This window comes from Pseudorasbora parva, chromosome 15, assembly GCF_024679245.1.
Source record: "Pseudorasbora parva isolate DD20220531a chromosome 15, ASM2467924v1, whole genome shotgun sequence".
Taxonomy (NCBI): domain Eukaryota; kingdom Metazoa; phylum Chordata; class Actinopteri; order Cypriniformes; family Gobionidae; genus Pseudorasbora; species Pseudorasbora parva.
Window position 1 is genome coordinate 24,606,199 of NC_090186.1, and position 23,321 is coordinate 24,629,519.

A 23,321-nucleotide genomic window follows, 5' to 3' on the forward strand; every position below is an offset into this window, starting at 1 on the left:
CTTATATTTCCCTCAAACAACGCAAACAGCCAGAACTCTGCTGCAGTGCTCTCAGCCTCTCTTTCTCCCACCCTTCCTCCCACTCTCTCTTTTCCTCTTTCTCGCTCTCTCTGCTACAGGTGTGAGGAGTACTACATCGGTCATTCACAGGAGCCTGTCTCTCCTGGCCAAAACCAGACCTCGATCACATTACATTAATAATATCATAATACTGACCTGACATAATTTAAAGCATTACACACATATACACTTACACACACAGACACCTGTTCTAAGACTTGTGGGCCCAGTCAGCTTAACCTGAATAGATACAGTGTGAGTTTTCATAAAGTGACGTTTAGGACAGGCGGGATGAATTTTGACGAGGTCCTGGACCGGATTGGAGGGTTTGGACGATTCCAGAAGACGCTTTATGTGTGGATTTGTCTGCCACAGATCTTTTTGGCCTTCCACATGCTGGTGTCTGTCTTCACTGGGGCCGTGCCCCCTCACCTGTGCAGAACAGGCAACAGTGGTGGCCCTGGGCTGGGTCTCAACTACAGCATTGCTCCTGGGGAGTCCTGCATGTCCTATCAGGATGGCCCTCTGTTTCAGCTTAATCAGAGTTTACCAATTACTGAGCACCTGTCCGGCTCAAACAGCTGCACAGGAGGATGGGAGTTCAGCAAGGAAATCTATCTCAGCACTATTGTCACAGAGGTGAGTACTAATCTCAAAAGATTTTGGTTTTATAACAGGATGTGATAGTTTTGTGATGTAACATACACAAAGCTTCTCTCATCGTACTTTCTTAGTCTCTCTCTCTGTTGCTATTGGAGCCAGTTATGTATTATGGTTTAGATGGTTTAGGTGCAGAACGCATTTAGAGTTTCTGACCTCCTATAGTGAAGGCATAAAAGTCTGCTTCCTTAAAGAGGTGTAGCTCAGGACTGCAAGACAGACCAATAGAACTGCGTTCCTTTTGCGATATGTGACCAGCGAGATGGGTTGCTCACAGCAGGACCCTTCTGGCAGAACCTGCTTTGATTTACAAACACTGGAACTTGTCCCAACCTCACAGCAGGAGCTGACTATCTGATACTGCTCTCTGCTGTCCAGCTGCTGGGCTGAGGAGGAGGAAAGGGGCGCAGAGTAGACCAATCTTTCTGTTATCCAGGTCTATATAGTGAGAAGAGAAAGTTTCTAAACTAAAGTAATTCTAAGATCCTGCCAAAGACACTGTTCTGTGGGGAAGGGAGATGATGGATAATTCTGAAATGTGATTCTGAAATTATTATGTACACTCAAAAAAACAAACAAACAAAAAAAAGTCTGTTTCCAGTTGCTGATTGCTGATTTATATTGTAATAAGCATAATAAGCTTGTCATTAATTAGTCTAGATTGCTGATTGGTGGGTTACTGTACCAACTGGTGGACTGAGTTTTAAGCTAAGTATAAATTAACAATATTGGCCAAGCTGGTTAGGACTGATAAATGACCTTAGACTATCAACAACCAGCCACCATGTTCCACAAAGCACTTTGCATGATCTGGTTATGAATTATAACTGATAAATCTTTTTATTTTTTCCTTATATTACAGTGGGATCTTGTGTGTGAAAATGCCACTTTAAACAACATTGGTTCTTCTATCTATATGTTTGGGCTGCTGGTTGGAGCTGTGTTGTTTGGTGCCCTTGCTGATAAGTAAGTAGAAGAACCTCAAGGTAAATTAAAATGTGTACAAAACTTTTGCATGCCTAGACAAGAGCTTAAATACCAGGAAGTTTTGAATATTTTACATAAACAGGTCTCTGGAAAGCTCTATACAGTTAGAAACATTCAGCTCAACATAGCAAATCAGAAAGCTGACAAATGTTACTCTGTTTTTGAGAAACACAGTTCATGCTCTCTCAAACTTTTTAGATGTGTAGGAGTGCCTATGTCTTGTATGTGGACTTCTATTTAAGTGGTCTTGGTTTTATTTACTGATATTTTTAGGGAGAAGTGGTGAGTTAAGGTATTGGAAATGCGGTGGTTTTAGAGAGCGGCTCTAATAAGCAGCACATGTTCACATTTTAGAGTTGGAGAGACAACAGCAGCACTGGGGTGTGAAAACATTAACTGCTGAATGAACTGAAGGGAGAATGGATGGAATTCTCTAAAATACTGGAAAGACTACAGACGATCATACATGATACTTTCATCTACTGTATGGCAGTGGTTGCTTCAAGTTGCTTCTATTTTTTAGAGGATGCTCACTGTATAATTTTCTTTAAATCCAAGATGATATGTTTTTAAATGTTACTGTATACATTTCCTCGCATTTTATTCAAAGTAACTTACATTGCATCCTTGGGGTATTCATTTAATCAGTTCAAGTATTACCTGATAATCACTCATGACTTTTACTAGCACCATTGTCTACTGTTTGAGCTGCTTGAAATATTATACACAACCATTTTTGAACAGACCAGTGCAGTCACCCTTGTGAAAAAGAAGCAAAATATAAAAAATATATATATTATGGAAATAATACAAGAATATACTTAATTGTGAACTTAATATAATGTTTTCGGATCATTAGTTGCACGTAATTTACGATAAAATCATAATTTATTATAGTTTATTATAGTTTTATTTATATTAAATGCAATTAGTTGAATTTAAGAAAGATTAAATGTCTACAAAGATTATTACTCCAGCATTTAGTTCTGATGGTTAAATATAAATTAGATCCTTGGCAATTTGCCTATAAGAAAGGTTTTAGTACTGAAGATGCAGTTGCTGCTTTAGTGCATATCATCTCTAAACATTTAGATAAACCAAAAACAACTGTAAGAACTGTATTCCTAGATTTTTCATCTGCATTAAACACTATACAGGTTGACATACTGGTTTCAAAACTTGTACAGTTGAGTGTAAATCCATACCTAATTCACTGGTATATCTCTTTTCTCACTAACAGAGTTCAAAGATTTAAAGTAAATAAAACCATGTCATCTGCTATCACAACTAATGTCGGAGTACCTCAAGGTTGTGTAAGTTCAGCCATACTTTTTACCTTGTATACAGATGACTGTCATACAGACATGTTAAATCAGTATTTGTTAAAGTATTCTGAAGACACTGTTTTAAGATCAGTGTTGAATAACTGGAACAGTCCTGATTTGCATCAACAGGGTGTGAACTGAGTGGTTGCGAGAATTGTTGTCATTAATACGAGTAAAACGGTGAAGATTATATTTTGTCCAACATCTGACACTCAATTAATGCCTGTTTTTATCCATTATGAAGAAATCAGACAGGTTTAAGGATATAAGTATTTAGGAGTTATGATTGATGATATGTTATCTTGGAAAAATCATATTGTTCCCTTTCGTTCAGTCACTCCGACGTAACGTCAGTGACCAACGAATGGGGGTTTTACCTAGAAGCCCATCATCTCAAGATCTTAGAAAACGCCCAATGGCAGTGCCAATGCCATGGGCATGTGAGATTTGCATGCGTAACTCCGCCTACCCACATGGGTATATAAGGAAGTAGATGGCATGATCGCATTATGTTTCTGCTTCGGAGCCAAGAGCATCTCTTCACTCCTGCAAGCCTGAATTCTGAAGTTCTCTCTTCAGTCTTTGAGACGAGCGGTTCTCCAGGGTGTTGGTGTAACGGTACATTCCAGCAATCTCACATTGCCTGCCTGCTGATCTATGCAGTGATCTGCAACAGCTGTGTGTGTTTTCCCTGGGCGCTTCGGCTGCAGAGCTTCCTCTCACAAAAAGAGCTTGCGTGTGGCACGTCTTTTTCAAGACGGTTTGCCCGCACACTTCCAGGTGCGTTCGATATCTGTTGCTGTCTTTGGGACGCATTCACTGCTCAACGTGCTTGGGCCCAGCACGTTCGGACAGTGTTTGTGGATGTGCTGCGTTCCCTCTGCGGGAACATGACCATCGCGATGCTGTGGTCGAGATTCAATGATCTCTGTAAAGAGAGAGAGTCCCCTCTGCCACACCCCGATCTACCATCTCCGAGAGAGGTGGTACTTTGGCTGATGGCCAGGGTGACCTGAGGGCGGTGGTGTGGTATTAAGAACCTAGACGGCCTCGGGCCACTCCCGCCCTCTCGCACATTGCTTCCAGCAAATGTGTTGGACTGAAGCGGCGGGACCGTCTGCTGACGCCCCGTTCTTTCCTTCACACTCCAGATAGCGGGGAGAGGTCGATTGCCGCATCTCAAGGTGGGCTAGAGTTCTTTGGGGATGACAATTCGGCTATGCTCTGCCTCCTAGTGTGGTAGCACTGTAGAATCTGACCTAGAGTTGACATGACAGAGCCATGTTATCTCGGGCAGCCGCAAGCCTCGGGCTGGTGTGGAACTCCGCCCTGTCACGAGTTCTTGCGGTTGGGCGATTGGTTTTTGGAGGTGGCACCCGACAGCTGCCGGCCCCACCCCCAATGCCATTTCGCTCCCGAGATGCATGAGGAGCTCTGACCGGTGAGGCTATCCTAAGCGCCCTCCCAAGCCTGTTGGCTCGTCTACTTCGGTGGCGTAGTCCAGCAGTGCTACAGGGTAAGCTGCCACCCTGATACGTATGCACGAAGACAGAGCTGATCCAGGGCTTACGAGCTGCATGCCACCACCGATACCGCCCCCCGGGCGGCGTAGGTGACCACACGCCCCCTGTGTCAGGAGATGTCCACAGCTGTGGTCCGGGAAAGACAATTGGCCTTACTTGATCGATCTGGGAAGGCTGAGTGAGCCCGCCTCCTAAGCTCACCCATATCCCAGGCTGGCCTTATCGGTGGCATGGTCGAGGACTGCGCCCAACAGTTCTTGGCTGTCCCCAGAGGCAGACTGAGTCCATCAAACACTTACTGCCACGGCGGCCCGCTGCTGCACCTAAAGCGCCACTGGCACAGTTGCCTCAGCCTCCTCGCCGCCAGGGCGACCTCCTGCAACCCCCTCCCCCGTGGCCACAGCAGCAGCCTTCACCCAGGCCACGCAGCAGTACACACCGCAGGAAGCCGCCCCAGTCTGTGCCAGCCCTGCAGCCTGCTGAACACCAGGCTAAGCGGCGCTCCTTACGCGGACAGCTCTGGGATAGGCAGTTTTTTTCAGGGGATGGTGACCGCTCCTTCCCCCGGTGGAGGGCCGGGGGAGAATCTTTTGTCCAGCTGCTGGCTCATGGGTCAGCAGCACCCTTTGTAAAGAAAGAACTGATTAACCCATCCCTGAGCACCCAGAGACCGGTAATGGCAGTGTGCGCCGCCCCCGGGCCACACCGCTCTCGTCCCTCTCTGTCGCCAGCCCCTTCTCAGAGCAGACCCCAGTGGAACACGAGTCCTTCCTTGGTCTCCTCTGTCAGGGCGCAGTCGTTACCAGTGCCCCGACACCGGGCCGCTATGCCACCCGAGTCCGGGCCTGTCACTTATCTGACCTCCGTCAGATAGAGAGCAAGAGTGCGGTTCCACTGAAATTGTTTCAAAGGCTCCTGGGGCATATGGTCTCCGCAGCCGTGGTGACGTTGCTCGGATTGCTTCATATGAGACCACTTCAGCACTGGCTTCGCGATCGAGTCCCGAGATGGGCATGGCAGTCTGGTACGCTCCGGGTCCCAGTGACTCGGGCCTGCAGACAGACACTCACCCAGTGGTCGAACCTCAGCTTTCTACGGGCAGGTGTGCCCTTAGAATGAGTTTCCAGGCTTGTTGTTGTGTCTACAGATGCTTCCACTACGGGTTGGGGTGCCATGTGCAATGGACATGCTGCCGCAGGCTCCTGGACAGAGAGCCAGCGCCGCCTGCATGTCAATTGCCTCAAGTTGCTGGCAGTACGGTTCGCCCTGCACCGCTTCCTAGCGTTGCTGAGGCGTCAACACGTACTAGTCAGGTCGGACAACACTGCTGTTGTAGCGTACATCAACCACCAGGGCGGTCTACGCTTCCGCCGCATGTCCCAACTCGCCCGCCATCTCGTGTTATGGAGTCAGAAGCGCCTGAGGTCCCTTCGTGCTGTCTATATCCCGGGGATCCTGAACCATGCAGCCGATGAGCTCTCACGGATTCAGCCAATCCCTGGGGAGTGGAGACTCCATCCCCAGTCGGTCCAGCTGATCTGGGATCAGTTCAGGGACGCACAGGTAGATCTGTTGCCTCCCACGCCTCGTCCCATTGCAGCCTGTACTATTCCCTGTCCGAGGGCACGCTCGGCACGGATGCACTGGCGCACAACTGGCCACAGGGCCTACGCAAGTATGTGTTTCACCCAGTGCAACTTTTTGCACGAGTTCTGTGCAAGGTCAGGGAAGACAAGGAGCAGGTCATGTTGGTCACCCCATATTGGCATGGCCGAACCTGGTTCCCAGAACTAGTACTCCTTGCGACAGCCCCTCCCTGGCCGATTCCTCTGAGACAGAATCTCCTCTCTCAGAGACGGGGCACCCTGTGGCACCCACGTCCCCATCTTTGGAAACTCCACGTGTGGCTCCTGGATGGGAAGCGGCAGGTTTGAGTACCCTACCACCTCCGGTGGTGGCTACCATCACTTTCGCTAGGGCCGAGTCCACAAGGCCTATGCGTTGAAGTGGAACCTCTTCATCAGCTGGTGTTCTTCTCGCCAAGAAGACCCCTGGTAATGCCCGATCGGGTCGGTGCTCTCATTTCTCCAAGAAGGGTTGGATCGAAGGCTGTCTCCTTCCACCCTGAAAGTTTTTGTGGCCGCGATTGCCGCCTACCATGACCTCTTGGACGGTAAACTGGTAGGTAAGCACGACCTTGTCATCAGGTTCCTGAGGGGTGCGAGGAGACTACATCCTCCTCATGCTCCTCCCATACCCTCTTGGGACCTCTCAGTAGTTTTAAGTGCACTGCAGAGGGCCTCGTTTGAGCCTTTGCAGTCAGTAGATGTTACGTTCTTGTCAATGAAGACAGCGCTCCTGACCGCACTGGCCTCAATCAAGAGGGTAGGGGACCTGCAGGCATTTTCGGTTGACGAAGCGTGCCTGGAATTCGGGCCGGGCGACTCTCACGTCATCCTGAGACCCCGGCCTGGATATGTGCCCAAGGTTCCCACCACTCCATTCAGAGACCAGGTGGTGAACCTGCAAGCACTGCCCTTGGAGGAGGCAGACCCAGCCTTGGCACTGCTCTGTCCAGTACGCGCCCTCCGCGCTTACGTAGACAGGACGCAGTGTTCAGGCCCTTAGACCAGCTCTTTGTCTGTTATGGTGGGAAGCTGAAAGGGAAGGCTCTCTCAAAGCAAAGGTTGTCCCACTGGATAGTGGACACCATTATTGGCATACCAGCAGCAGCATACCATTCCCCCTTGGGGTCAGGACACACTCCACTTGGAGCGTGGCTTCCTCTTGGGCTTTAGCGCATGGTGCTCCGCTAACAGACATCTGCAGAGCTGCAGGCTGGGCCACACCAAACACATTCGCCATATTTTACAATCTCCGAGTGGACCCTGTATACAACTATGTATTCGCCTCTACAAGTGGCCAGTAATGGATCGGCTCAGGTGTCTTCGCTTGCTCGCCATTCCACTCCACGGACTGGATACGAGCGATATTCTTCTCAGGTGAGCTTCTCCAAAAGCCCTGAGCTCCAGCACTGATGACGCAGACGCCAGTAAGTCTGCCCTATTCAGCCCAGACACCCGTGTCCGGCCAGGTGCCCCATGTGCATGATTCCCCTCCGATGACCCCCACATGTGTATTTCCACCGTAAGCCTCCCTGAGCGGGTGTCTTTCCTTGGTAAGCCTGCCACCTCCTGGGGTTAAAAATCCACCTGCAGCTGGTACCCCAGGAATCTTCCGTATGCAGCCCTTAGCGGGTCATATGTGTATCCTTAAGTCCTCCCTACGGGTAGGCACTATGGCGCATATCTCCACCTGGAATATGCCTCCCAGTGTACCTTGGTATTCCTGCGTTAAGTGGAGGCCTTTGACCGTCCTATCTTGCATCAGGGCACTCACGCTTGCGCAGGGCACTGGAAGACAGCTGAGTGGCGTGATTACATTGGTACCCCCATTTGTCAGTCACTGACGTTACGTCGGAGTGACTAAACGAAAGGGAACATCTCGGCTACGTATGTAATCCTCGTTCCCTGAGGAGGGAACGGAGACGTAATGTCCCGCTGCCACATCCGCTGTACTGCTGGAATGACCGAGAGTTCAGTCTTGGCTCCTCAGCAGGTAAACATAATGCGATCATGCCAGCTACTTCCTTATATACCCATGTGGGTAGGCAGAGTTACTCATGCAAGTCTCGCATGGCCTTTTCTAAGATTTCGAAGATGATTGGCTTCTAGGCGAAACCCCAAGTAGTCAGTCACTGACGTTACGTCTCCGTTCCCTCCTCAGGAAACGAGGGTTACATACGTAACCGAGACGATTCTCTCTGTAAAAGAACAAAGCAGAGAATTTATTTCCTTCTTCGTCTTAGGTCATTTGGAGTAAGAAAACAGATTATTCTGATGTTCTTTAGGTCTGTTATAATGAGTATACTGCAATACTGCAACTCTATATAGGAGTCTGTCAGTTATGTCAAAAAACAAAGTTGTGTAATCAACTAAAAATCTGTTCAAAAATTGTAGGTCAGCCCCTTGAGAAGCTTTATGATTCAGCTTATTATAACAACTTGTTAAGGCTGGCCAATAATATGGTTTCTGGCCCTAATCATTTCCTACACAAAGAGTTTGAATTATTACCATCAAATCGGAGGTACAGAGTCCCAAGATTCAACAAAGTGAGGCTGAAACCCTCTTTTGTGTATCAGGCTACACTGTTAAACCTTACCAGGTTTTTTATAAGTAAAATACTGGCAACACTGTTGCCAGCTAGTTACTGTAAAGAATCTGTTACAGTGACTAACTGGCAACAGTATTGCCAGTTTTATAGCGTAACTCAGGCCTCACAGTTGATAACTGGAAGCAGTGGTTTCAGTTAATTACTGTACTGCATATACATTTCAATAATTTATATTTCAATACTCATTGCGGTACTCTTAAACTTATGAAGCATTCTGTCATGTTACTTCAATAAAAAATATAAAGAAAATTTAAATCTTTACACAAATTGACTTTATTACTTAGATGTTTATCTATTGCCCAACATAACAGAATTACAAAAAACTAATGAAATAATAATAATAATAATAATAATAATAATAATAATAATAATAATAATAATAATAATAATAATTTGCTCCTTCATAACAATACCAACAAACATAATATGAAAACACACAAATATTTTCAACACATGTCAAATCCTGCCTCCAACCAAATAAAAATTAACTTGGATGCAACACCCAAATCTGCATCTCAGGCACTAATGACCCTCAGGTTATTTATGTTAACACAAATTAAATGACCTTCTTATATCCGTACAAGTAAAACATTAACAAAAATGCTTTCAGTTAGTTGTATGTTTTCCGCTCAAATTCAGTGAGTCACTACAAAAATGTATGTACCAGTACATGTGGATTTATGTTTTAAATCTTTCTTAACAGATGACACAGTTTTTACGGCTATAATTCCAGCTTTGGAAGCACACTTTGTCCCCTCAGTATTAATCCTCACAAAAACCTGTTGAGTGAAACAGGCAACAGCTATTTCAGAAATGGAGTAATAAATCAAACAGTTCAGAAAAACATACTATGAAACAATATAAATAAAAATAAAATGCACAACTGTGGCAAACTCATTTTACATTATTGCACATGTACCTTTCAATGAGTTCTAATGTGGAACTGTGTTGGGGATTGCCCCACTAAGGCCATGTCCACACTAATACGTTTTCATTTGAAAACGTATATATTTTTCTGTCCGTTTTGGCCTTCCGTCCACACTGAGACAGCATTTTAAGTCAATGAAAATGTATCATTTTGAAAACGTTCTCCAAAGCGGATAAATCTGAAAACGCTGTCTTTGCATCGTAGTGTGGACTGTGAAAACGAAGGCTTTTTAATACGATGACGCATTTTTAGCCATGTGATGCAGTCAAATGACCAATTCAGCCAAGATGGTGAACAACACTGCACAGCAGTTGTTTTGTATGCTTTCTGTTTTGACAGCCTTGTTAAATATTAATGTCAGTTTGTACATACTGTTAAAAAACTCAGTGCTTTTTCTCGACATTGCCGCAAAATTTCAAAGAGTTAAATAAATTAGTAGCGGAAATTACGCAAGACGAAACATCTTGGATTTGCTCGTGCGCAGTACAGGGATCTAAGCGTTTTCAGACATTTCAGTGTAGATGAACATTTTTTGGAAAATGATTGAAAATGATAGTGTGGACGCGGAGCGTATTTAGACGAAAACGCCATTTGTAAATTGTATCCGGATTAGTGTAGACGTAGCCTGAATGGCAGTTCTTTAATGGTGTTTACCACTTCAGCACTCTGATCAGAGAGGAGGAGTCATCAGATTTCGTTTCCACCTTTTATTAGTGCAAGTGTATACATGGCAGTATACAACTGAGGTAGTTTCTGTAACAAACAAATTAAACAGAAATAAATAACTGAATGTCAAACTTAAACGTCCACTTATATCTTTATCTGTTGTGATAAAACAGCAAACTACAAACTAAACAATATTAACTAGCTCTCTCATAATCTGTTTAGCAGAATAAGAACAAGGAAATAAACTCCATATAAAAAGAGCATATAATCAACTTAATATACATTACACCATCCTTGTTATGGTATTAAAGTATAACAGATATAGAACATCTGAAGATCATTCTCATTGCTAAACGGGTTATAGCCAATATTAGTAGGTTAAGCCACGATGCTAGCGTCACTTTCACGTGCGTTTCACGTGGCAAACTAATAATCATAAAGATCACGAAACAACCGCGAATAAGAGGCTTAAAGGTCCACTGAATTGTATTATCAAATAACACACTACAGTGTATTTAAAGCACGGCGATAAATAATCAAAACATACCGATTTAGACATTAGGTAATGAAAATGGCCATTTATTAATATTTTGTATTTATTAATATAATATTCTCTGCAATCTAAAGTACACTGTACAAGTGTACTGTACAATCAATACAATAAGCACAATTAAGACTAGACACATCAGAAACTCTTTTCTAGGAAATTAATGACACATTGTATCAATTAAATGAATACTGTTCTGTGCTGTTTCAGGTATGGCCGAAGAATTATCATATTGATTGGTTTAGCAGTACAAGCCATCTTTGGAGTGGGGGTTGCTTTCGCCCCAAATTTCTACATTTATGTCCTACTGCGCTTCGTGGTGGGCATGACTGTGTCTGCAGTGATCATGAATGCATTTGTGTTGGGTAAGTAAGAAATCCACTAATGACTCCTAACATCTTAACTTGAAGAAAAAAAAAAAGAAGAAAAAAAAAAAAAAAAAATATATATATATATATATATATATATATATATATATATATATATATATATATATATATATATATATATATATATATATATATATATATATATATGATACCTGAGAATGTTTAAAAGAAAAGTCTGAATAAAGAGAATTAAACTTATATTGAATGAAATCATCAAAGCGCCAACCTGTGTTTTTCATGTGTAATTTCTCCATACAGATGTTGAACTATGAAGGAGTCTCCACAAAATCTAAGTAATAATGTAGTGAATAAAGTAATGAACAGCTAATTAACACCCTGGCGAATATATACTGGGAAAAATACTGATAACTGTATTCAATACGTTCTACTGATGAAAAAAGGATTCTGTGTTGATGAGGCATTTATTAGATATGAATATTCGAAATATCAGAGTCATCACACCAGAGACGGGTTTATTGAGAATGTCGTGTCCATGAGGCATTTATTAGATCGGAATATTAGAAAGATCAGAGTCATACCACCGGAAATGGGTTTACTCAGGATGTCTTGCCGATGAGGCATTTACAGGGAGTCTTATTGACACAGTCTCTGCAGACATTTTAGGGATGTGTTGGTCAGGTCTAGGCACAGGTCCACCATCTGATCTGGATGCGGCCCAGATCCGGCTTACTGCAGTAAACCTTGGGATAAACAGATAAACTAACATTAGCATAGATGCCATTCTTTTTATGATGTAAAGAGTACATCAGGTGTTATGGAAAGTGGCACATGTAAATACAGTGAGCAGTTCCTCATGCTAATATCTCTAAGGCACCTGTTGCGCCAGGAGTTCTCCTCTCCACCAATCAGCTGGTGTGTGGTGGGAGTTTTGGCGCAATATGGCTGCCATTGCATCATCCAGGTGGATACTGCACATTGGTGGTGGTTGAGGAGATTCTCCCTTTGTAAAGCGCTTTGAGTGCCTTGAAAAGCACTATAAATGTAACTAATTATTAAATTACTAATTTCAGTGTGCCCGGTTCCGGCTGACCTAGTTAATGCAGCCTAACAATCAGTCAATTGATTTGAATAATGTAAGTTAAAAATTTTCTATGTGTATGCCATAGTAAAGAGATTCGTTTTAAGTCTAGATTTTAAACTGACAGTGTGTGTCTGCTTTCCGAACAATGCTAGGAAGACTGTTCCAGAGTTTAGGTGCTAAATAGGAAAAGGATCGACTGCCTACAGTTGATATAAGATATTCCAGATATTATCAACTGGCAAGAGTTTTGAGACCACAATAGATGTGATGGAGTATAATGTGTTAAGAGCTTGCTCAAGTAATAGGGAACTAAACCATTTAGTGCTTTGTAAGTAATAAGTAAGATTTTAAAATGTATACAATGTTAAATAGGGAGTTTAATATGGTCATATTTCCTGGTTCTAGTAAGAACTCGAGCTGCTGCTTTTTGGACCAGCTACAATTTATTTATTAAGTGAGCAGGGCATCCACCCAGTGGAGCATTGCAATAATTTAATCTTGAGGTCATGAACGCATGAACTAACTGTTCAGCATTTTGCATTGAAAGCATGTGCCGTAATGCAGATATATTTTTAAGATGGTAGAATGCAATTTTACAGATGCTAAAAACGTGGCTTTCAAAAAGCCAAAAAGTGTCAAAGTTCGCAGACGGCCCCAGATTACTGTTGTCCGACATTCACTGCCTATTAAAGGTGTCATGAACTGGCTTTTTTTTTTATTTATTATACTGTTGTCTGAGGTTGACTAATGACGTGTGTATGGTTTTTACATAAATAAAAAAAACATCATAATGAATAAGTCATATGTTATTTTCTACACTGGTTTTGAGGCTGTCTCCTAAACACTCGTTTTGATGGGCGTGTCGCACTGGAGACTTAGAAGTAAACGCCCTTGGCTAGGATTGGATAAGATTTTCAGATTTAATGAGCTTCAGCTCCGCTGTCAGTTCACATGAGGGAGGGATTGTTTTGAAAGCGGCAACCAGAATGATTCTCTCGATCACAGGGCTTTATCAAACAAACACAATGATTTATTTCTCAATATCCAATATACAAGGCAGAGCATTTTGTTTTAATCTTAATGTCCGCAAATCCAGTATTGACCTGAGACTTGTTTACAAACGATTCTGCAGTGAAATTAAGTGAACACATATACAATGTATTCCCCATGTGAGCTGGAACTTCATTAAAATAATGTTCAACCACACATTTCTAATATTAGGATCTGAAGGAAGCTTATGCAGCAACTGTTCTTTAAGAACCAGGAAAAGCGCAATATCTTGCTATCTTCGGCATGTTTATTGCTGCTGGCTAGCGTGATCCGAAAAGTTCCACAAGTCGGTGGGTGAGGCTACTGAATTAGATGTGCTTATTATTCTGTAGAGGCAGTGTTTCGCCACACAATGACATCAAGATAAGGCACATTCTGAAATTGATCGTTTGCTGGGCCTGGTGTCTATAAAAGCTTTTTTTTAAACTAAGTTTTCAGCTCTGAAACTTACAGGATATTCTTATATCACCATGACCTTTATTTATCAAAATCTCAAGGGAAAGTTGATTTCTCAATTCATCACCCCTTTAAAAAATCACAGTCTTTATCTAGACAAACTGAGTATCATAAAACAGATTAAAGACTCCAGCTTAGATATTTGACCTCTGTTTGTTATAAAACTGGGTTGCAGAGACATTAATTTCTAAATTTATGTCAGGAGTGCAAAATAATCAATCTGTAATGAATAATATTTTTAATAGAATATCATAAGCAAATTCATTCCTTTTCAAAGTAATTTTTTTGTGATTCACTGTTTTCTACATAAAATCATCCTACACTGAGATTCTCCCATTTTCAGTGATATATGACACATTTATGGGAAAATTCCTAAAGGTTTGTAAAACAGGCCTATTTATGATGATGCTCATGTCCAAAAAGCACAAAAACATTCAAACGAATTGGGGGTACAAGGGCTTGATTGTAGCAACAATTACCATGTCAATTAATTGAAATTATTTGTATAACTTTATTAATAAAATTAAATATCCATGGAAAAAGTCATTAATATATAAATTAATTAATATATTACATTTCAGTAGAAAATCTCTAACTTAAATTATTTTACTGGGCTACTCTGTAACATTAAGTACAATACTGGAGTAAAAAAAAAAAAAAAAAAGGGATAGTTCACCCAAAAATGAAAATTCTGTCATCATTTATTTACCCTCATGTTGTTCCAAACCTGCACTTTCTTCAATAAACCCGGTTATATCATTATTCAGGGTAATTCCATCGAGATTAATATCAGAAAAGCTGTTTAAGCAATCAGCTAGTTTCTGTTCCATGCTCGCGTTTAAGTGCTGCCATGTCAAATAGCCTAGATAACTTAATTCATTAATCCAGTGTTTCCCAACCTTTTTTCAGTCATGGCACCCTTTGAAAATGTTCTAAATTTTGTGGCACCCCCTCGCATACGTTACGCTAGGGGTGTAACGGTATAGATTGCTCATGATTAGGTTTGTATCAAGGTTTTAGGTTCACAGTTTCAGGTTGACGGTTTCAGTATGGTTCGGTATTTGCTATGTTTATGGAAAAACACAAATTACCTATTTTCGTCATTTTTATGGCTATGGCACAAAATCTCATAATTAAATTTTGCGACTTTAGCTGGGGTTTCACAGATGGGGTCACATATTTGACCTTTATTCCATACCGCTGTCTCCACTGTCCTGTGAACGACTTGTTGGCTTCCTGCTTCTATGAATCTCATCTCTCCAAAAAACTCAATGGTCCTTGATTGGTTTTGATGTGCCAAGGACAGGTTGTCCGGAAACGCCACACCTCTTACCATTACGGGCAGAAATCACATCTGTGCTGTAAATAATAGTGTCAATATTGCCATACCAATTTTTGTTATTGTAGAATGAATATAACCAGAATATAAACAGAAAAGAACTGAGCCTAACACTGCTCCCCCCATACCCACCGCGGACTACACTTGCAGCAAGTGCAGCAGGAGCTGCAGCTCCCGCATCAGCTTATTCAGCGACAGCCGGCGCTGCTGCTCCACAACTAAGTAAATACTCAGGTGCAGACTCAATTGTCTCTAGAGACAGAAGGATGCCAACAACAACAGGTTAAGCTTTAGGCTCTCTGTGAGCCTTCTTAACTACTGCAAGTGATACTAGGCCTCCTCTCACTAGAGAGAGTTATCCTATGAGGCCTCTACTTCCTTGAGCTCCACTGGACGGCTTTATGATTTGTAATCTATTTATGAGTCTCCTTGTAAGGCGTTGTAAGCATGTATTATGATGTATCACACTACTTGTTAAAGGTCCCATGGCATGAAATTTTTATTTTATGTTTTTCAACATTAATATGAATTCCCCTAGCCTAAATGTTGTCCCTAAGTCGCTAGAAATTTTGATCAGTGTAAAACGAGTTCAGGCTGTCTTTCTTTGCCTTTGAGAAAATGAGAGCTCACACGAGCTGATCTTGAATTCTCCTGTTATGACGTCATACCAGGAAAGGTTACTGCCCCTTCCTCTGCTTTGCCCGCCCAGAGAATTAGTAGAGAAAGGATTCAGTTTTATCAGTGGATGTCAGCAGCACAGGCGTTACCATACAGATTCAACAGTACCACCACAAACAGTGAGTAACAGTGTTCATTAATGCCTGATCTGGGATCAGTGAGTTCTGATGTGTAGCTAATCATTCAAGTTCACACAGACTTTTTTTCTAAATCGTTTAAAACTGTTAGTCCCGCCGTTGGCCATTTTGATGCATCAGTGAATCAAGCCAGTGACTAAAACCATCAACTTCACATCATTTCTGTTTGTAGCATGAAACAAATATGTTATTTAAATGATTGAACTACAGAGAGCAATCAAAGAACACTTTTTATAATGTTCGGATTGGTCAATCACCCGTTTGAATGATGCTGCTCATTATGCTCAACAGAAGCTCTTACTGTATTCATGTCGATGTCGTGTTTGTTGTTAGCTGTGGTGAAATCATTTTGTGAAAGAAATAACGTTGCAAAGTTAACTCGTGTTTAATCAGAGCTCTCAGATACAAACAAAATAAACTTGTGCTCTCAAAAACTTGGTACAATAACACTTCCTCAGCAATCTTTCCCCAGCTCCCTCTCTGTCTCTCTCTCCACTGGCAGCTGCTCCAGCTTGTGCATTACATCCACGCCCCCTCCGCAAGCAATCTCATTTCAAATGCAAAGATGTCAGCCAATCACAACAGTGGGTGTTTTCACTGAAGACTCACAGCAGACACGCCTCTTGAAACAGTGCATTCCAAACAGCTAATATCAGTATAGAAAAATTTATTTTATTTCTTAATTTGATGTAAAAACCATACTAACAATATAAGTACACCCCAGGAAACATTATAAAACAATAAAACAACTCATGCCATGGGACCTTTAAAAAATTATATATATGTGACCAGTCACGGAAAGTAGGGATACTAGTGGGTTCTGGGGCATTTTGAGTTATTCACAGATTCTGAAAGTGTAGTCTCCAAGCTTTCCAACGATGTGTAGCACATGGCAATCTGATAATATTTGGAGAAGTTGTGGCCATCTGAATTTAGGCCTTTAGAAAAGTGTAAACGAGAGAAAACAGCCTCTAAACTTTTGCAGTTCTCACCTGTTCTCACCTGCTGGGAGTGACAATAGGGCTCATTTACATCTCATTTAAATAAGCCATACCCCCTGTAAAGCTGCATGGTTGCTAGTAACGACAGACGCAACGGTAAAAATCGGACCGCATTCACACCAGTCAATTCAAGCAATTGAAGCATTATTCAAATTAATAGCAGATGTTAACATTACCATCTAAAAGGCCATTATAGTAAAGGCGGTTTTTGGCAAGTGATACGATGATAACGATTACAATTAAACTGAGCTAGCTAATAACAGTAGGGAAGATATGGGAAGGTCTAAACATGGACTAAACATGAGATAACGTGTAGGCTACGTGTTCTTAGAATGAAACTTACCCCATAAGAAACAGAAAAGTATTCTTGCAGATCTCGATGCCTCCAATGAAATAAGTCGCTCGGGCACACTTTCTCTTTGTCGTGGTCTTCTTTGTGGATGTAACAATCTCCGAAGTTTGCCTCTAATGCCGCGTTTCCACCGCAGGAACTTTACCCAGGAACCAGGAACTTTGGGTCTAAATGAAGTTCTGGGTAAATATTTCCCCCTCCAAACGGCCCTGCTCACAAGGTAGTACTTTTTCAAAGTTCAGGAACTTTCGAGGGCGGGACTTGGGCGGTGAACATGCTAATTGGTTGAGCTCACACAGCCTTTTATTTCAACTGGCATTTTTAAAAGTATTTTGCGGGGTTCGGTCTACGTTCAGAAAATATAAGTCTTGCTCTCTGTCTGATGGTGCGCATTCGTCTCAGCCATCTCACATGCAATATCCGTAATAGCTGATAATAATATACATTGTCATTTTAAATCTAGCTTTACAAGCAGTCTGAATATGTTGCTGAATCTGCATATAGTGCTCTTTTCTGTCATTGTTAATTTCCTCTTTAGTAAACCTATACATAACCAGCAAAAGCAGCACAGCTTGAATCTCTTCCATACTCATTATAAATTTTTTTACAGTCTATTTTTTACCATGTAAACGACCTGACTGATTACTTTAAAGTGTGCGTCCTTACATGATGTGACAGCGCGCGCCGCGCTCATGTTGACAAGAGAGGAAAGTTCATTTTTCTCAACTTTTTATTTCGTAAGTCATGAAGATAATGTTGGAATAATGACACAGCGTATATTGCCCCAAGCAGTTTTTACTTTAACTGCGCCTGACAGAAGAATTGTTTTTTTTCTGAGATGATTATTACACTTTACAACAAATAAATAGCTTATTATATAATACTGTATTAGTCCTGGTGGCCGTTAAGAGTTGCTATGGCTACAGTTAACACATTCCAGCTGCTGGAGAAAACAGCGTTGACATTTTTGATGCGGCAGATAAACTGCATGTCACAAAATGATTGCGATTGACAGTCATCACATGTAAACACCAGATTGGTTTAGATAACGTCTCATGTATTTAGTCCACTTAATCTTTCAATTGGTACATGCAAAAATGATTACTGTCTGTCAGTGACTTGGAGGAGCAGTCGCGCACAGTCCTACATTACCGGACTAATTTGCCTAATCTTCACGGAACTTTAGATCGCGGTGGAAACGCAGACAGTTGCAGGGAGAAAAGTTCCTGTAAAAAAGTTCCTTGTACAAATTGTTCCGGGTAATTTTGGTGGAAACGGGGCTTAAATGTCCAATAATTTGCATGTCCTGCCACTCTTTTTACGCAGCTAAAGAATCCAGCCGTATGTTGTACATAATGTCTGGAGAAAGCTTATGGCTACAGGACTGTCTCCCATGCAAAGAGTTCTCTTTTCTCCTCGTGTAGCATTTACAGTCAAAGTTACAGATTTTCAGAATCTGTCTTCAGAATCTGTGAGTGCTTGTTCATAAGCATCCGGCTTTTCGAAGAAGTACTTCGAAATATTTTCGGTGTAACGGCCATGGTTCCCCTTACGCAACAAAAATATATTTCTCAATATATTAGTTGACAATATATTTCTCAATATATTAGTTGACAATATATTTCATGTTTCTCCATATATTGTGAAATTTACATGGTAATATATCATATGATATATTATATAATAATATATTATATATGCAAGTCATATATTGCAATATATGGGACAATACTGCAATTATTGCCGTTTTCATATATTGACTAAATACATATCATTATACTATTCAATATATTGCTATGTATATTGAAATATATCCTACAATATATGAAATTATATATTGGAAGAGTCATTGTATATATATGTAAATATATATGTAAAATTATATGAGATAATATACCTCAATGTACTGGATAATATAATCAGATTTATATGGGAACATATGTCTTAAATATATTGATTTATATTACATAGTATATAATTATCATATATATTGTATACATGGTAAATATGAAGTAATCTAATGTACACTGTCTGTCATATATTTTAAAATATAACAGATTAAAATATAATATAGAAATTAGGGCCGCAACTCGATTAAAAAAAAAAAATCTAATTAATTAGAGGCTTTGTAATTAATTAATCGCATTTTAATTGCATATAAATATTTGACCTGAGAACAATGAGAAGTAATTTTTCACATGTATTTTTAGTATACCGTTGAATAATGACTGAATACAGCTTAATCAACAAAATATTGTTTATTTATTTCAGTCCAGCAGACCAGTGCATGTTTGCCAGTTTAGCAAAAGCATTTTTGTGATATTTGAGGCTCAATGTGCTGCGGTGATACGCGAATTCCTTGTTGTATAGCTTGCACACAACCATGCTCTTGACGACGCTTCCATTCTTTCGTTTTTTAAAACAAAATTTCCCATCCACGGGGCCAAGCAAAGCAGTCTCATCAGCTTCTTCGTTCCATAGCTTCGTTCATGTTCACAACATGGTTCGTTGTTGTCGTGACTCCGGAGCGCTAGTTGGTGTTCCAGTATAATTGGCCCGTTGAAACTCATTCATTGAAAAACGTTCCGCGGTGCAAAAATAAGTGTGGTAAAATTTTTTTTTTTTTTTTTGCGTAATTAATTAACGCGTTAAAGTCACGTAATTAATTAATCTTAATTAACGCGTTAAAGTCCCGGCCCTAATAGAATTTTTTTCTAAATATAGAAAATATATTGAATGTCATGCACCATCATATTTTCTAAATATAGAAAATATATTGAATGTCATGCACCATCTGATTTGGGCTATTGTTAATCAACCTCTGTAAACATATGCAGGAGCTTGCTTAACTCACAAAAAATACTTTGTTTCAATAAACATACATGAAATAATTCAGTTTTGTTTGTATATCAATGTATTTTAATATATGAATCAATATATAGCAATAGGTTGTCCATCCATATATTGCTATATATTTTCAAATATATGAGGAAGTTTCTGATACATTGAAATATATTTTCTAATGTATTGCAATATAAATTCTAGTATATTGCAATATATTTTTGTTTGTAAGGGGTCAGTTCGTCTGCGATCATCTTTGTCGTCCATCTTCATTGAATTTTGATATCAGCTAGAGCCGGCCAGAGCGCTGCATAATAAGTAGCCACGCTTCCCTCGGAGGGCGGGGACAATAACAAAAGAAACAAAAGCCTGCTTATCCCGTATGGAAATACACACAGACAATGACACGCCCCTACTGCGTGCTAGAATCTCCGAAAACAAGCCGATTTCAACCTCAAAATGTATGCTTTTAAATACACCAATACTGCTTTCTCAAAAACGGAGAGGCTTCTTCGTGATCTCAACTAACAGATTCTGCAAAAAAATGAAAATCACAAAATTTGAAAAAAATGCTTCTTTCGCATTTTGCGCGAAATTTGTGCTGCCGACTTGTGTTTCTGGTTTCCGTGATGGGTCACATAAAGCTGCTCTAGTTGCTATAAAAATTCAATGAAGATAGACACCGCAAAGATTATTGCAGACGAACGGAACCGTAGCAGTTACAACTGAAATGTTTTGAAGTAAGAAATGCCGGATGCTTATGAACAAGCGCTGACTGTTTCTGAAGACGATCTGAGCGACGATGAAAGTGTCATAAGACTACTAATCTACAACTGAGCGAAGATGAAGAAGAGGAAGAAGTTATCGGACTGGCGTTAGATGAGTTGGACCATAATATATCAGAGGCTATATCAATTGTAACATTTGATCGGGATAAACACAGTGAAATGGGAAAAATCCGTAACTTTGGCCGTAAATGCTACACAGGGACAAAAGAGAACTCTCTGCATGGTAAACAGTGCTGTAACTGGAATCTTTCTTTAGACATTATGTACAACATACAGCTGGATTCTTTAGCTGCGGAAAAAGAGTGGCAGGACATGCAAATTATTGGACATTTAGGGCCCTATCTTGCACCCAGCGCAATTGACTTTGTACACCGACGCATGTGTCATTCCTATTTTGCACCCACGCAAAGCGTGTTTTTCCCTCCACAGAAGTACGTCGCTAAACTAGTAAATGAACTTGCGCTCCCTGGGTGGTTCAGCGCAAAAAAGGAGGCGTGTTCCAGCGCAAACAATCCCTGGTGCTATTTTGCTGTTCCATTAAACAATTGCGCCACTGACCAGAAAAAACCTAGTCTAAAGTCAGTGGCGTGTTGTTCATTATGCTATTTTAAGGACGCATGCTTGACCATAATGTATAGCGTGCACAACGCGCATACACTTTGCTCATGTAATCTACACAGATGCAACAGTTATTTTTGCAAATCATAAATTGTTACACTAAAAAAATTTTAACACATGATATGACGGAAATCATTGTGGTGTGCCACGAAGATGTGAAAAAATAGGCATAAATCTAGCTTACAAATTATTCAGGCTAATTGTAGTAGTTAAGGATCAGACCTGTTTGCCCCCATACAACACAACTTCTCTGTCTTTCACTGCTCTTACAAGAACATCAGTCTCCTCGGCTGTGAACTGCTCCTGGCGTGCGCCTGGTAAATACGCTATAATAATAGCAATCCATAATGGAACTTGCGCACCTGCTTTTAAAGGGAATGTTGGATGACGCTCTGATTGGTTTATTCACGTTACGCCCAAACCACACCTATGAATAATGAAGCTACTTCAGACCAACCCATTTTAGATTTGCGCCGGGCGCAAGAGCCATTTATCCAAGCTTTCCAACGATGTGTAACACATGGAAATCTGACAATATTTGGAGAAGTTGTGGCCATAAAATAAAGTTGTGGTTCATAAGTATGGGTTCATAAAATAAACCACCAAAACAGGTATCAATACTGAACTAAGTACTCCACAATCTAAGTGTCTAAAAGTACTTAGTGTCCACAATCTAAGCAGAAGCACTACTCTTCAGCACAATGTTAGCCACAACATTCAATAACAGAAACTCCTCTAATATCCAACAAAACTGAACATTAACATAAACCACCAAAAAAATTTCCATTTACTGAGAAACAAATAAAATAAAATTAATCCCTAAAATGACTCTTCTAATGCAGTACCTTGCTAAGCATGCTGGTAACTACAGATCCACTGCCCAAGACTGGCCCATTTCTCAAAAGCATCATAAGCTAAATGAATGTAATTTTAGCACAAATAAATGAAGTAAGATGTATTAACTGGATTGAACAGAATTCAATTCAATTGTGATAAAATATTAAATTGTGTTTGAACTCATTAACTAATTTAATTAAACAATAATAAACATAATCATTTAATTTAATTAATTTAATTTATTTCAATTGAATAAAATCTGAAAAATGATCTGATTGGCACTGATTGATGGTTGAATATGGATATAATTTTTTTAAAAAAAAATTAAAACAATCTGTGAAAAGGTGACCTACCACTTGATTGTTTCTGGTATTGGGACTTTCTGGTTTGTTGTGAGATACTGCATTTTGTCTTTTAATTTTGCAGGTACTGAATGGACGGGCCCCAAAAACCGAATGCTGGCAGGAGTCATCACAGATTATTTCTTTGGTTTTGGCTATATCCTACTTGCAGGGGTGGCCTACCTCATCAGAGACTGGCGTAAACTGCAGTTGGCCATATCTGCCCCTGGCTTCCTCTTCCTGTTCTACATCTGGTAAGTTGCAAAGGAGCTGAAAACTCTTCTACTGGAAACACAAATAGGCCACATGGACACATATTCACTTCACTAATACTGCACATGCAGGGGGAAGCAGAGAATGGACAAGGTACATTTGGGGATGTTAAAATAAACAAAACAAAAAAATGGGCAGACTGTGAGACTGTGTGCAAGTTACCTTCTTAAAATCATTAGTTCATAAACCACTCTCTGTCTGCTCCATGAATTCTCGACTGTGCTTGCATATTGAAATGTAGTTGGAATAG

At 40.8% G+C, this 23,321-nt stretch overlaps 1 protein-coding gene across 1 annotated transcript in view; it reads left to right on the forward strand.

Moving 5' to 3' along the window:
- The first annotated feature begins 351 nt into the window (after nt 1-351).
- The window catches only part of si:dkey-119m7.4 (uncharacterized protein LOC560629 homolog), a 44,779-nt gene continuing 21,809 nt past the window's right edge, over nt 352-23,321 (forward strand). The window contains exons 1-4 of the mRNA XM_067418574.1: nt 352-699; nt 1,583-1,686; nt 11,140-11,294; nt 22,884-23,052. Coding sequence (XP_067274675.1) covers nt 352-699; nt 1,583-1,686; nt 11,140-11,294; nt 22,884-23,052 — 776 coding nt within the window. The remainder of the gene's footprint in view (nt 700-1,582; nt 1,687-11,139; nt 11,295-22,883; nt 23,053-23,321) is intronic.